We start from the raw sequence: 15,112 nt of genomic DNA on the forward strand, positions 1-15,112 counted from the left end.
AGATAGATAGATAGACAGAGGGATTCTTATTGAAAACATGCCCCTGTCCTTTTTTTCCAGTTTGCTGGCACCAGACGCAATATGGTTTGTGCTCTCCATATTTCCCTTGAACCATTTTGCTGAAATTAAACAAAATGTTAAATGTTTATGTCCCCTATGCAAATGCATGAAACGTACATTGTTTCAAAATCTTGAACAGTGTTTATCACTGCTCGATCTGTTTGTCTGCTCTAATGCAGCGGGTTGGAAAATCTCTGCCTAAGTTACAAATGTCTAGTAAAACTGAGACACCACATCCATATCAAATGTGGGTTGTTTTACTTTTGTTTCTTGGCCTTTTTCAAGTTTACTTTAGTTCCACTAGCTCTATTCACTGTATGCCAAGGTGTAAAGACGCACATGGAAGGGAGGCCAGGCTGGTTGCACGCAGAGAGATTACTAACAGGCTTGTCTGACAAAAGCCAAGCTCTGACCTGTTCACTTGCTCCTTTGCAACATGTGTTATTCACTACAGCAATGTTGTTCCTGCCTTTACATTAGAGCCCTTATTTAACCTTATGTTTGTTTTATCATTTTCCCAGATAGTTATCTTTGTCTAATATCCCCAAAGGCCCAAAGTAGTTTTAACCCGGTTATCCAAGTGCAGTTCTTGTTGGATGTTGGATGTTGAATAGTTACTGCAACAAGCACTCTTTCATACAACAGGCAAAGCTGTTAACCCTCAAGTCTTATTTTATAGGCGTTTATATACTTAACTATGATAGAAAACAGCATCCACTTTTCTTGCCCTTGTAAGGGTCTCTTCTACCTATGTATAAACACTTCCTGATGTGGTTGTATACTCAAAATAAAAGACAGGTTTAAGGTTTGAGTAAAGCAGAGCAGATTATATCTGATTTGTGTAGCTCTTCAAACAGCTTTGTCTTTCTGGCTGCATCAGAGCTTTGTACATGTTAAAGTGGAAAGTACAGATAAATGCAACAAGTATTGATGAAAATGATTACAATAGATTGTATGAGAAGAACAGTTGTGTAAGAATAATATGTTAGCCCATTAAAATAAGGTAAATGTGTAGAGGGTTTGTTTTGGCTTTGTTATGGGGAGAAGTAATTGTTTAAAGACACTGCATGATTCTTTCATCACTTAGTCTACTTCTGTGTTGTCATCCCCTGCAGTCACAATTATGTCAGAGGCTCCATAACCATCTACATCATCAACCTGCATCGGTCGAGAAAGAAAATAAAGCTAGCTGGGACATTACGAAATAAAACAGTTCACCAATACCTGTTACAACCCTTTGGAGCTGATGGTCTTCATTCAAAGTAAGTGCATTAACATTTATTTGCATAAAATCATGGAAACGCATTTATGAGCACAGTATACATGTGATGTGTGGTTTTGAATGTACTATATGTTGAACTTGTTAAAAGAAACTGCAGAAATGGATGAAGGTTATTTTTAACCACCAAACTTATTGAAAATTTTGTTTATTAGCTTACCATGCGGTAATCTTGGATTATGAGCTCATTCGCATATTAATAAACATGACTGGGAAGGTCTAGGCAGATCACAAGATCTCTTGTTTATTCATCAAACAGTTTAGCTTAGTTGTGATATTGTATATCTCTCGCTCTGTGGTCTGTAAGAAGATCCTAGAAACACAGAGCTGAGCTAATTGTTTTCTGACAAAATATTCAGCTGCTGCACCAATGGCTGATCCCCTTTCACCAACATTGCCCTAACACACTAAATAGCAAGGGAAAAGAGGAGGAGATGGACCTGGGTTACAACAACACAGATACAGTATAGTCTATCCAAATATGGACTATGATATGGACTATGTTCCCATTCTGCCATCATATCAAATATTTAATTAAGATCATTTGCCTAATCTTGAATTAAGAAATGGAAGAGGAAAAGGACCATATCCTTATCTGGTTTCTTTTTTTGATTTTCATAAGCAAATCTATTAATTTATTTATATAAAGTATGGTCTAATGTTGATTTTGTTAGAGTTCTTTGTAGAGCCTTTATACAACATTATTTATAATAATATGCTTAATAATATTATCAACATACTGCATGGTTATGTGTACTGTTGGTTACTATAATGCTATTAAAACTGAAATTACTTAGCTACAAATTTTACTGGTGAACTTTTGTCAAATCTGATAATGGTTCTCTCTCTGTGAGGCATTATGCTTGATTAAATTTCATTGTGTTTATATCACATACCCATTATATATTTAGTTGTGTCCCATATAGTGTAACGTAGTATTAATATAATATAGTTAATATTGTATTATTAATATAGTATATTATTAATATAGTATTATAATCTAGTATTAACTCAGAGCTTACAGAAACTGAATGGGGTGAATACAGTTGCTCTCATTTATCATGAATGGCAGTGGACCTGACAGACGGAAACTCCACATCAATTTCTGTAGATTTACCAAAGGGAAAAAATGAAAGGAAAAAAGATAAATTGCATCTGAAACGTGCTTTCACTTACTATGCTGTAAATGTCCAGGAAATACTGAAAGTGATTTCTAGGACTACCTTGAAGCCAAGAACAAAACATTGCCATCAAAATTGACCATAAAATTGGATTAGTGTAATAACTGTGTCTTGGCTTATTGAAACTGAAAACAAACTGACGATGCAGTGATAAGTTACTTCCCTTAGTACAGTCCCTGGTAATGGTTTAATGAGTGATTAAACGGTTTGGTTTTCTCAGTTTGGGGGATGTGAGATGCAGGGATCCAGGAAGTTCCCCCTACCTTAAGCCTGTTTTTTGGAATTCAAGTGCAATTCCTGTAGTATAGAAATCTATTTTGTAGTGACAGTTGTGGTGAAATTTCTTTAAGTGATTTCAGATCAGATAAAATAATCAAAAGTGAAGAATGCAGCCATAGAAGATGTTGAGGAAATAACCAGAGCCTGACATTTTGGTTTGGTTTTCCACAGTTAAAACACAAAGATAAATAAAAATGGAATATTCTGCAGAATTGCAAAAGCCCACTACTAATTATATCTAACATTGTAATCCATCATACAGTTCATTATGAAAACATAACAATAATTAATTCTACTGAAACATTAGTTGCCATGTTGAATAGCTATACTCAATTTACCATAATATTTGTCAAGGAAATATGAAAAATGTTTAGGAAATTTGTAATGTTATTAGAGCTGAATGGCAATTTCTTTAAAGTTCTCACAAAGTCCTGAGTCTCACATATACCATTACTGGACTGTGTCAATACTTACAGTCTTCAGAAATCATTCAGTGTAAAAGCTGTGCAATGTTTATACCTAGATGCAACATGACAGTTTGAAACCTGTAGTCATGATACTAATTAACTCAGTTGTCCTGTAACACATTTTTCTCTGTAGTAAGTAATGGCAAAATATATGGGGTATTTATCTCTTTTGCAAACCTCCATGGTCCATATGGGCTGAATCAGTACCTCCCAGTCCAAATTGAGTGTGTAACATATACAGGGAGGCTATAAAGTTACTCATGACACATTCCAATGCTAAAATCCTCTGTAAAGCATGCAGCCAAATGTTCGTTTTGTGGGATTACACTTGACCACTCTCAGATATTTAGTCATTTAGACTTCACAGATGTTCTCTTTTGGGTAACAGAGCTGCTGATTTATGTAATATTCTCTGTGGAAAATGTTCCTCACAATTATGATGAATCATAAACTTTTCAATCGAGCGTGGTACTTTTGTTCAAACTACTGTCTGCAACAGGTGTAGTTTGGGATGAATAAGAATATTTGAGGTTATATAAAAGAAAAAGTTACAGAGTACAGTATCATAAAGTTACTATATTGTAATGTAGCTAAGACTTTAATGTAGCTATAATGTAGTGACATACAATATTAACCAGGTTAATGTAGTTAAGTAGGGTTTTCTGTACTCCAAGAGTAGAATACTAAATTAACATGCATGAGAGCCATGAATTTAAGCACTGAATTTGCAGGACCTTTCAAATTTATTGGCACTTCTGGCAATAATATAATCAGCAAAGGTGTTTGTAATGTTTATTATGTGATGGAAATCTATCATTTCAAGAAGGTACACATTTATTTTTTAGCAAATCTCTGTCCCAGATATTTTTTGGAAGTATATTAATATCGATATTGTGGTATAATAACATCGTGATACAATTTCTAAATATAACTGTTATCATCAGATATCTGTGCTTTTGCAACTCTCATTACTACGCAGTGTAACAAATAACTTATTGGACGTTAACTGGACACCTCTATTTAGTTATCAAATAAATAATAATAAATAATAATAAATAATAAATTTCACTACAATGTCTAACCTGATTATCAGCCAATAAGTAGTTCCTTGTGCTCTCACAGAACTATTAATATTCCAAATAGAATGTGTAGTATGTTGAATTGGATGTGTTGTGTACTTAGTATATTAATATTTAGCATTAGCATTTATAACAGATTTTCAGTATATACAGTAGCAGCAGTAGTTTTGCTGAAAAGGTTACCTTACACAGAACTAAAGTAATGTAAAAGTAAAGAACTGAAGTAATGAACTGAATAATATATATATATATATATGTGTGTGTGTGTGTGTGTGTGTGTGTAAAATTTTGTTTTTGCATCATGCCCTGTATAGTCTATGTAAGGAATAAAACACTTTGTGACACAATGTCGAAGGCCATCCCTAAGTTAAGTTTTTCCAATAACATCAGGTCCTAAAAAAAAGTGGTTTTTTTTTCTCTTATACTACAGCAATTTTCCAATACTAACAATTTTTATTTATTAAATTAGGAACTATCTTTTATCATATTTTCTCTTTTATAGTTACATTTAATGTTGTGGAAAGTCTGTGAAACAAGTTAGCTCCTGTTATCACTTACATTATGATTACGAATAAACAATCATTCCCTTTCCAGTCTCTCTTTTTTTTCTCTTGAAGTTAAAAATCTGTCCTGAAGACCTAAAGTTACAGCTTTTCCCCTGACTGTTACAAAGTGCTGACACTGGTGACTCCTTCCAAAAATCTCCTTACACCGTATCAACAATTACATGCACATGAATTCAGCGGTGCTGTGGTAAAAAGATTTTTTTTTTTTTTCAAAAACTCCAGGAGATGTTGCACAAAAATGCTAAAAATAATAAACTATGTTTCTTTAATGCATAAAGCATGGCACTAGGGAGGACATGGACAGATCTACTTCAGGAAAGACATGCTGTGCTGATGATGTGTTGCTTATGTTATGTTAAGTTATCCATTTCCTGTTTAATAATCTCTCCATCTCTGAGTTAGGCAAATATAGAAATGCCTATGTACATTTTTCTCTTGTGGTTGTGGTATGTGATCAAAAATGTAGAAAGAGCAGACTTTTGGCTCCATTTTGCTAAGTGCCCTGCAGAGTTTTGTCTTGTCAGGACAGTCTCTCTCACTCACATGCTTACATCTGTAGCCAGGAGCTCCTCTAGCTCAGGCATATGGAACCATTAGGACACTTAAATTTAATTTATATCATATCTTAAGGAGATGCAAAAACAATCCTCTGTCTAGGTCCTAAGTGATGCATACTGTGTGCTTACATACCTATCCTTTCTGCTTTCAACTTGAGAGTATAAATCCTCAAGGGAGTTTGATTGTGAAGATCAACAAATGCTCTTTGGCATGGCTTCTGAAGCAAGCTGTGTCACACTGCATCACCACACAACCTGCAGTGTATTCTAGAGAGATTCCAGGCCCACAGGCAACATGCTGGATTAAAACAATTCCAACTTCCTGATCACTTCAATCTGTGGTATCACAAGGTGGAACGAGATTTTTAAACCGATCTCTTATCTGTTAATAGCCTATCACAGCTTTTATTTATCTATCTATCTATCTATCTATCTATCTATCTATCTATCTATCTATTCATTTATTATTAATAGTTTGACTTTTATTCATTATAATTTGTAAAAAAAAAATAAATAATAATTGTCTCAGTATAAAATTTAGATTATTGGTTACACCTCCTTTCACTTTAATAACAGTGCCAATTCTGTCATGTAAGAACACCACCAGTGTTGTGAGTTCTTATAAATTATAGCCCAAATAATCCCAGGTTTTCTACGGGATTGAGATCTAGTGATTTTGCAGTCCAGTCGAAATGTCCAGCATTCTATCATGCTCACTGAACAAGTCATACACAGATTTGACCCTATACACCCTCCACTCTTCAGACTGGAACGTGGGAATGTCAGTGTTGTGTTCTGCTTGGACATGAAGCACAAAAGGCAACCTCAGAGTCTGATGACCCAAGTTTCATTCCTCCAGATGTACTGACATTGTGTAATATGGTGCTGCTATTGGCGGATGCGACTGCTTTTTTGTCTGAGGAGCTGACATGCTTGAATATTGATACTCTAATGAACATGAAAAAGCTCCATGCTGTTTACTTCTTTAGATATTGTCTGATTTTACTGTTTACTAACCTTGTAGTTAGTTAGTTTCTAGGATGCAGGAAAGTAGGTAAAAACAAAGGTCTGATTCTGTGGGTTTCAGTGTATGTGCAAAGAAATAGAGGTCTATTCATGCTTAGAAATCTGACGTTACTTGGCCTTTCAAATTGTAGCAATTACCTAAAACAGAATCAGAAATACAGCCAGAATTAACACAAAAACAATATTATCATCAACATGCATCATAATCATCAGTGGATGTATTTATTTGTATTGCATGCCTTTTTGTTCGTAGGTTGCATTGTGTAACTGTGGCGCCATCAAGTGGAGGAACACAAAAATTATATATAATTATTATATATAATATTTATATAAAATTATATAATTATATATAATTTATGTATTTATTTTTACCTGATCATTGGTGTGGTATTTGGTCTATGACAGCACTTCACTGCAGTATGAATAGTTTTCTAGATTGAGATATTTGCTCCACTGACAGTCTTGCTGTATTGACTGTATTTTTAGTGATGTTTTCTGCCGTACTATTGCTATTATTTATTAGTCAGTCATAATTTGTTAGCCATTTATGCATTAGTCAGTCATAAGTCTCTATTCTTACCAGACAGAGAATAAAGGTTGGACTGATTTCTGCAATCCTCCATGGATCAGCTGCTGAGATTTTGACCCCCACTCTCTCTGTGCTCTGCAGGTCTGTGCAGCTGAATGGAGAACATTTGGTCATGTTAGACAGTGACACTTTCCCTGAGCTGAAACCACGGACACTCAGAGCAGGACGAACAATACTCATGCCCCCAGTTTCCATCGGCTTTTATGTCATCAAGAATATCAATGCCTATGCCTGTCGCAGATAATACACATTCAGATTCTCATCCAACTGAAAAGGAACTGCCCTTCATGTAAGCAAGGGTTGCACTGAATCTCTTTCAAAAATATCCCTTCTCTTCACTCTACAAGACCAACACTGTTTCTGAAAAAGCATTGATTATTCTCCTGCATTTCTCCGCATCCAGCTGACTTTGGTTTGTAGTGTTTCTTGTATTTTGGGGGGATGTCAAGAGGAGTTGTCTTTAATCAATCCAGTGCCCTGGGTTTGTTTGGTCTAGATGTCTCCTTGTCATTGGAATGCTGGTCATCCTTGAGGATAATCTAATATTAACTAAAAAAATAAAAAGTAAAAAAGAAATAAAATAGTAGAACACTAGTTGTAATACTAGATGTGGTATGCTGTGGTAGAGAACATTACAGTTCACTCCCTGCAGCAAATGAATACTTAGCCATGGGCAAATCTTCTTTTTCTCAATACAACATACAAATCCTTGTCACCTTAACATGTAGACTTATATAAACATAAAAAGTTCAATCTTTTATCCGCTCTGATTATTCCAGTTATTTGATAACAGTTTAGCGCAGAGTAATATTATTTTTCTTCCAAATAGGTAACTGGACATAAACCCTGAACTACAAATGTGACAAAAGAAAGTGTATTTAATGTTTATTTAGCTCAGGAAATGAGTAACAATATCCTCTCATTTTATTTAGTTCATTTATTGCTTCCCTCCCTTCATACTGTACATTATTGGTTCTATACCTGTGCATGTTATCCAAACAGACACACATATTGTACACTGCCATAACACTGTAAATGTTTATTTCATCTGATTTCGTCTATCTCAGGCTCGATAAAAATCTCTTTCCGAACTGTACCCAGCACTACCTTATAGAGTATATTGTGTAAACAAATGTACAGTCAATCCCTTGTGCTGCTAGACGTTTGGTGAATATTAAGCTTGATGAATAACAAATTATTTGTAACAGATATGAGCATAATTATTCTGTGTACATATGTTTATCTTAGATGTTTTGGTGTGTGCTGTTTCTTTACATATATTATTTATAGAAATATATATTTGTATATATTTTAGTTCAATAAATTGTTTATCATTTATTTCATTTTTTTATTTTATAAAGCATATGAGAGCCCTTCACAAGTAGGGACTTATATTTAGCCAAGAAATGCAATTGTCATAATGACTGCAAAGGTACATACTGTTTCTCTATAATGCTTTTAAGTTTCCTCACATTCTGACGATAAACTTTTAAGTGGTAAATTATCTAATTATAATGCACAAATTGGAGCTGAGAGACTCCTGGGTGCTGGTTGCAAACAGTTTTGTAACTAGCTGATAAGAGGCACAAAAGTAAAATGGTATGAATCCTGTTATTAAATATTCTTTCGCTCAAGCATACTTGTTAATCATATGAAGTGAAGTTTTATTTGATGATAACCTCCAGTCATTTCCATCTTGGTATTTAAGTAAACATCTATAAGTACTCGGCTGATACATAGCACAAAAACAATCTTAACACAGTCTGGTTCACTACTAAGGGTTTGTCTCAAGGCAAGGTCAGTGCCTGAAGTTGTAAAATAGCTTCTTTCTTCTATGAATGTGTTTACTGATTATTTGGAGTTGTTAATATTTTATTCTTTTGTCAGAGCATTGTTTTATTGTGTGAAATGTCTATGTTTGAACATCATTTGCCTAAATATATTTACAGTAATAAAATAATAATTTAAAATGTACTTTTGTTCCAGTAGAACTAAACTTCAGTTTGATTTTTATTATTAAAGCTAACTAGCAGTGTTTTTAGGCAGTGTTTTTATGCACTGAGTTTTTAGGCAGTGTTTACGCAGTGAGTTTTTAATATATATATATGGGTATCACTGTCAATATATTATATATATTTGTAAAATAACACTATAGAATCTATCAGCTGTATTATATTTTTTTGAGCAAATAAGTCTGTATCTTATTATATGTTGTAACTTATATTTTTTTATCTGTTAGAAGTTTGTCTGTTAGAAGTGCATGTGGTTTTACTGCACACTGTACCTTCCCAGTAATATACTTACCAATTATTAAACTGCATATATGATATATTTATGACAGAGGCTCAGTGGGAGAAAAAAAAGCAAATCTAAGGCTGGCATGGTGGTTCAGCGTATAGTATTGCAGCCTCACAGCTCCAGGGTCTGCGGTTTGTTCCTTTTAGCTCAGGTTTCTGTCTGTGTGTAGTTCTGCGTGTTCTCCCAATGTCTGTGTGTTTTTCCTCCATGTTCTTTGGTTTCCTCCCACCTCCTGTGTGTGTGTGTGTGTGTGTGTGTGTGTGTGTGTGTGTGTGTGTGTGTGTAATTGTGAGTGTATGTGTCCATGTGTGTGTGCGTGCCAGTGCCTGAGATGGACTGGCATTCCATCCATGGTGTAATCTCACCAAGCATCCAGGGTTTCCTGGATCCACCGTGACCCTGACCAGGGAAAGGCAGTTACTGGCGAATGAATGGATGAATGAATGAATGAATAAATGAATGATACACACTTGCATACTTTTCACGCAGCGTGGAAGCTCCAGTGAAAATTACAGAAAATGACAAATAAGCAAAATGGAAAATGGAAATAAATGTTTTCTGGTTAGGTTGTGAGTTAACAGAGCGCAGTGTTGCAGCACATCTTTAGAAATGCAAGGTTTAAAGATATTGGAAGATATTTTTTTAATTATTATTATTTATACCTGGGCCCAAAAACAAAAGAAATGCAGAAATTAATTATGACAGGAAAAGGGAATGGAAAACCAAAGACAGTCGGGTCAGGTCAGGCTGAACTGAGGAGGCTTCAAAGAGCACCAGGCATGTTCAGGCCTCACACTGGACAGATCCCAAAGGCTACTTGGCCTGCCAGGTCTCTCAGAACTCAAATCAGCAGCTGGAAGCAAACTTTTGTTGTGAGATGGAAGAGCATTGCGTTGTCAGGAGAGGGGTGTAAAGCAGTCAGCGATGGAGTCCGTTTGCAAACAGGCAAGTTGACATTCAAAAGAGATTATGAGTAATAGGCAAATAGGAAAGAACCAATCTCTATATCTTTCTTTCTAAAGAGAAACACCTTTAAGTAGCAGACAGGTTATTTAAAGTTGTTTGGTAACCAGAATCAATAACAGTCAAAAAATAACTCATTCATTCATTTTCAGAAATTGCTTTATCCTGATCAGGGTTACAGTCATAAGATAACTGACCCTTCTAATACTACCGTAGAAGGGTGCAGACACTGCGATATTTTTTATAGCAAAAAGTAGTTCCATTCAGACTCAATACATTTTCTGTTTTGTCTCAGTTCTGTTGTATGTTCCAACATCTTCACACTTTAGAACAAGATAAATAACCCTTTATGCAGATGGATCAATGGGGAAAGTATTTACACAGTATTTACACAGCACAAGTATCATCTCTATTATACTGTGAACATCAGAAAACTTCTCTATTTCACATATGGTTCATCTTAAATGAGTCAACTTGGTCCATTTCTAAACACAGACCTAGATCATTCACACTTGGGTTTGTTTGGTAAGGACCCAAAATACTGACATTACCCAGAAGTCCTTTATGAGCATATTTTATCATTCAAAGATATTTATCCACATTTAAAACATGGGACATACTTCAAGGAAACTTGCTGAGTAAACACCAAGTTTAAAAAAACCATGAAAACATGCATAGTTTACAGAACAATATTGAAGCTTCACAAGAAACTGGTGGGGAAAGCATTTCTTTCACAGAACCATATGGCATATACAGACCAAAGCCCATGGCAAACAAAACAAAACACCTATTCCTCTTGATAAGCTTTATGTTTGAACAAAAATAAAAGAATATTTTTTAATCTTATGATGAAACAGAATTGCTTTTTTATCAGATTAATTAAGAAGCCTGCAAAACTAGAAATTTGCATTGCAGATATATGCAGCTATAATTTATCTAAGCTAAGAGGCCTGCGCACAGTCAGCATACCTTTGCGTGACTATGCCCTCTTAGCCATGCAAACTGTAACCAAATCCACTGTGAAACTGTTTATATTTTTGGATCCATTTGTAGTATGCAGACCCACTCCTCTCTAAGCTGGTGGATTTCATGTTGTTTACACTATGTATACAGTAGTCAGCTTAAATAAGGCTTATGGGAATGTTGTCGTCTCAGGACTCACTAAATAGATTAGGTAATGTTCAAACAATTTTAAATTCTTACAGGTGTGAGGGAATAACCCAAATGAAGCTCTCGAAGTGTTAATATTTCTTCTGAAAATATGGTATTACTTTTGACACTTATTTGGCACATAACGTCTTTCTATGTAGATACAATAATTCTTGATGATATTTTGATTTGTTTCATTCTAGATCCCTTCATATTAGCTCAAGAGTACATTTGACCATGGATTAAATTACATTCTATGAGTTGGAAGGCAATATACATTTCTATCTATCTATCTATCTATCTATCTTAGCTGATTTATTAGGCTACATAGTTAGTAAGATATTAGTTATTAATAGTAGCAGTAGTAGTAGATATATTAGAATTACTGAGTACTAAATTGTGGTACATTACTTATAAAGAATTACATACTCTTATATATCCTGTAGACCATTTAATGTGGTGTGTTATTAATAATTATTTTATTTTATTTACCACTTTTTAATTATTTGCTCCATCAGATAAACAAATAAATAATTACTTAATGTAATGAGTCAGTGTAATTTGGAGCTCCAAGTCTACCAACATGAAAGAAGCATTAATAAATAAAATAACTGAGAAACTCATACAATAATATTTTTATTATTTAACTAAAGATCTACCTCTTCACCAGTTACTTAAATCATCATTTAGTTGATCTGTTTAAAACAAAAGAAAAGAAGAAGAAGAACAAGAAGAAGAAGAAGAAGAAGAAGAAGAGCTTGATGGTATTCTTAGTTCCTGGCCTAGTGAACTAACATGAGGATATTTTGATGGTGACTACACTGCAATACACTTCTGTAAAGTATGTATGGATTTATTAATAAAAGTTAGCTTTTTGGTATTTATTTACCGGTGCATTGCTATTATGTGTTTGTTTGTTTATATATAAATACAGAGATCTGTTTTTTTTTTTTTTTGGATTATTTATTCTTTTGTGTGGAGGCTCTGGCTGACACTTTGTTCCATATTACTGCAAATTCTATATTTTGCTTAAAAGAACTTATGTCACACAGAAAACGGAAAGTCATTTTGCTAAAGATTGATAAATGGGTCCATGTTTGGGTTGCAGTATGCCTTTGAAAATTAAACCACTGACAGATTAGGGCTAATTTAATCTACAAGTTCATGCTTCACATTGATGAATTTGGTCTGAGCTTGTGGTTTTGGTAGGTCAAAAACTACAAAAGACATAAAATAATCAGTCAGTACTCTTTCAGCTACTTTTAGATTAAAGGTTACCAAATATTTTTACACACAGCGACCACAAATGCTCCCTAAACCTAACCGACGATCATTCAAAATGCTATGACAGCTGTACCAGTGTACAAGAAAACAGCCCTGCAAGCTACAATACAGTTTCACAAAGACTTCATGTTTCTTAATTATAAACACATAAACTTCAGCATATATTTTACATGTAGGCCTGTGCGTGAGTATCACTCTTCACAAGAAAAAGACAATCCTAAATCTCTGATTCATCTGGTTGACCGTGTTTTACTTTCTGCTGTGCCTGCATGTAAAGCACATGCAGTACCTTCATAATCATCTGGATAAAAAAATGAAGAAATTAATATATAACTGGGGTAAATTTGGGTAGGGACATCAGGGTTAATTCAGACAGTTTAAATTAGCAGTATTTATTTTCTGGCATGCTAATTGGAAACTTCACTTATCACAATATACAATTATAGAAAAGAAATTATTTACAGGCTAATTGTACTACCTGGTGTCACCCAGATGAGGATTCCCTTTAGAGTCTGCTTCCTCTCAAGGTTTCTTTCTCTTGTTGCCTCAGGGAGTTTTTCCTTGCCACTGTCTCCTCGGGCTGCTCATTAGGAATACATATAAATTAAATTTTATAAATGTAAAGCTGCTTTGTGACAATGTCCATTGTTAAAAGAGCTATATAAATAAAACTGAATTGAATTAAAATTGAAAAAAAAATTTGTACTGAGCTGTTGCAGTAGAAGTGATTGATAGAAGTAACAAGACTATAATGCATGTGACATCATATAAGTGGTTGTGGTCAGCATCAAACAGGAAGTTGACCCCAAAAATCTTGAGACAAAATGAAGTATGCTCATAACTAGTATAAGCTATATATTTATGATGCAGTTATACATAAGATGTAATACTGTAACAAAATAAGCATAAAGTTAGCTCAGACCAAGTACAAATGTTTATACTTTAATCATTTTAGAGATATGCCAAATTAACAAACATGTAATTAGGGACAGAATGGTTCAAGTTAATTGGGACAGACTTAAAATACAATACGTGGGTAGAGGAAAAGTGAAGGAATATAATGGATGCATGGATGGATGCATCAAACTCTCCACAGCTATACTTAAATAATGCAGTAATGGATTTTATGTGCAATAAATTTGCATGAATTTCAGAAAAGACTGATTATGAACTTGGAAAATACCGAAGCATTTCTACACCACTTTACTGTTTTTATTGCTGTAAGAAAATAATTATAGAATGTTACTTAGGCCAACATCTTAATATGTAGTCAGTTTTACTTCATTGTATTTATACATTATTAGAATATGTTGATGATGGATATATTCTGGTACTGAAATGTGATTTTGTTAATAACATAAATAAATATGCTACAAAAAAACTAACGTTTTAAACGTGTCATTGTGGATGAAAGTAAAGGTCTAAACCAATGAAAATATATGTTCCATATTTCCAAACATGTAATGTTTTCAGTCAGTCTTGAAGAAAGGGTAAGACATGCATATATGATAAAATCTTGAGGATTTCAGAAATCTTACTGTGAAATGTGTTGGGTATTTCTGTTTTATTAATGAAAAAGAAAGCTTAGAAAATGTGAAATTTAAACATTTTCCCGATATAACTGAATGTGTGTGTGTGTGTGTGCGTGTGTGTGTGTGTGTGTGTGTGTGAATATAAGTGGCAGCGCATGGCGCGTGAGCTCTGAAGCCCGTGTGCAGGGGTTGTGTCATGCGCCTGTAAGCTGTGCCACATGATTTCCCAGCCTGATGAACTGCTGATGTTACTCCTCCCGTCACAATCCGCTCTCTCTGTTCTCTAATGAGACTCTTGTGATGTAGTGATGTGATGTTGGTGAACGACTCGTCTCTTTAAGCCGGCACTTTTAGGTGAACCTTGAGCAGTGGCGTTGTTCTGACAACTAGTCCTGCTTATTGAGATGTCCTACCGGGCTCTACCAGTTAACCTCTGAACTTGATGCATTTTTTTTTCATAAGATATCCTATTAAAATATACCACCTACGAATGTTTTGCAGTGTAATTGAATTAAAACGCTTTCCTGGCAGCTCTTCGATAGCATGAATGGATCCTGCATATATATACATATGTATATATATATATATATATATACATATATATATATATATATATATATATATATATATATATATATGTGTGTGTGTGTGTGTGTACAAATATACAGTTAAATATAATTAAATCTAATTTTTAATGTAATTATTTGTTAATAACTAATTATTAAGCATTCTACTATTATTTATGTCAACATTATTTATGTTAATAAAACCGTAAGATAGAACAATTTCAGTCATTTAAGCAA

At 34.2% G+C, this 15,112-nt stretch overlaps 1 protein-coding gene across 2 annotated transcripts in view; it reads left to right on the top strand.

Moving 5' to 3' along the window:
• hpse2 (heparanase 2) overlaps positions 1 to 11,606 on the top strand; it is a 53,901-nt gene extending 42,295 nt beyond the window's left edge. Inside the window, exons 11-12 of one of the 2 annotated variants that reach the window (XM_034303174.2) lie at positions 1,176 to 1,322; positions 7,165 to 11,606. In XM_034303174.2, the coding sequence (XP_034159065.2) occupies positions 1,176 to 1,322; positions 7,165 to 7,327 (310 nt within the window). In that variant the 3' untranslated portion in view covers positions 7,328 to 11,606. The remainder of the gene's footprint in view (positions 1 to 1,175; positions 1,323 to 7,164) is intronic. The other variant, XM_026944420.3, reaches the window with a different exon arrangement.
• The last annotated feature ends 3,506 nt before the right edge of the window (positions 11,607 to 15,112 follow it).

Source organism: Pangasianodon hypophthalmus, chromosome 3, assembly GCF_027358585.1.
Source record: "Pangasianodon hypophthalmus isolate fPanHyp1 chromosome 3, fPanHyp1.pri, whole genome shotgun sequence".
In the NCBI taxonomy this organism is placed as follows: Eukaryota; Metazoa; Chordata; class Actinopteri; order Siluriformes; family Pangasiidae; genus Pangasianodon; species Pangasianodon hypophthalmus.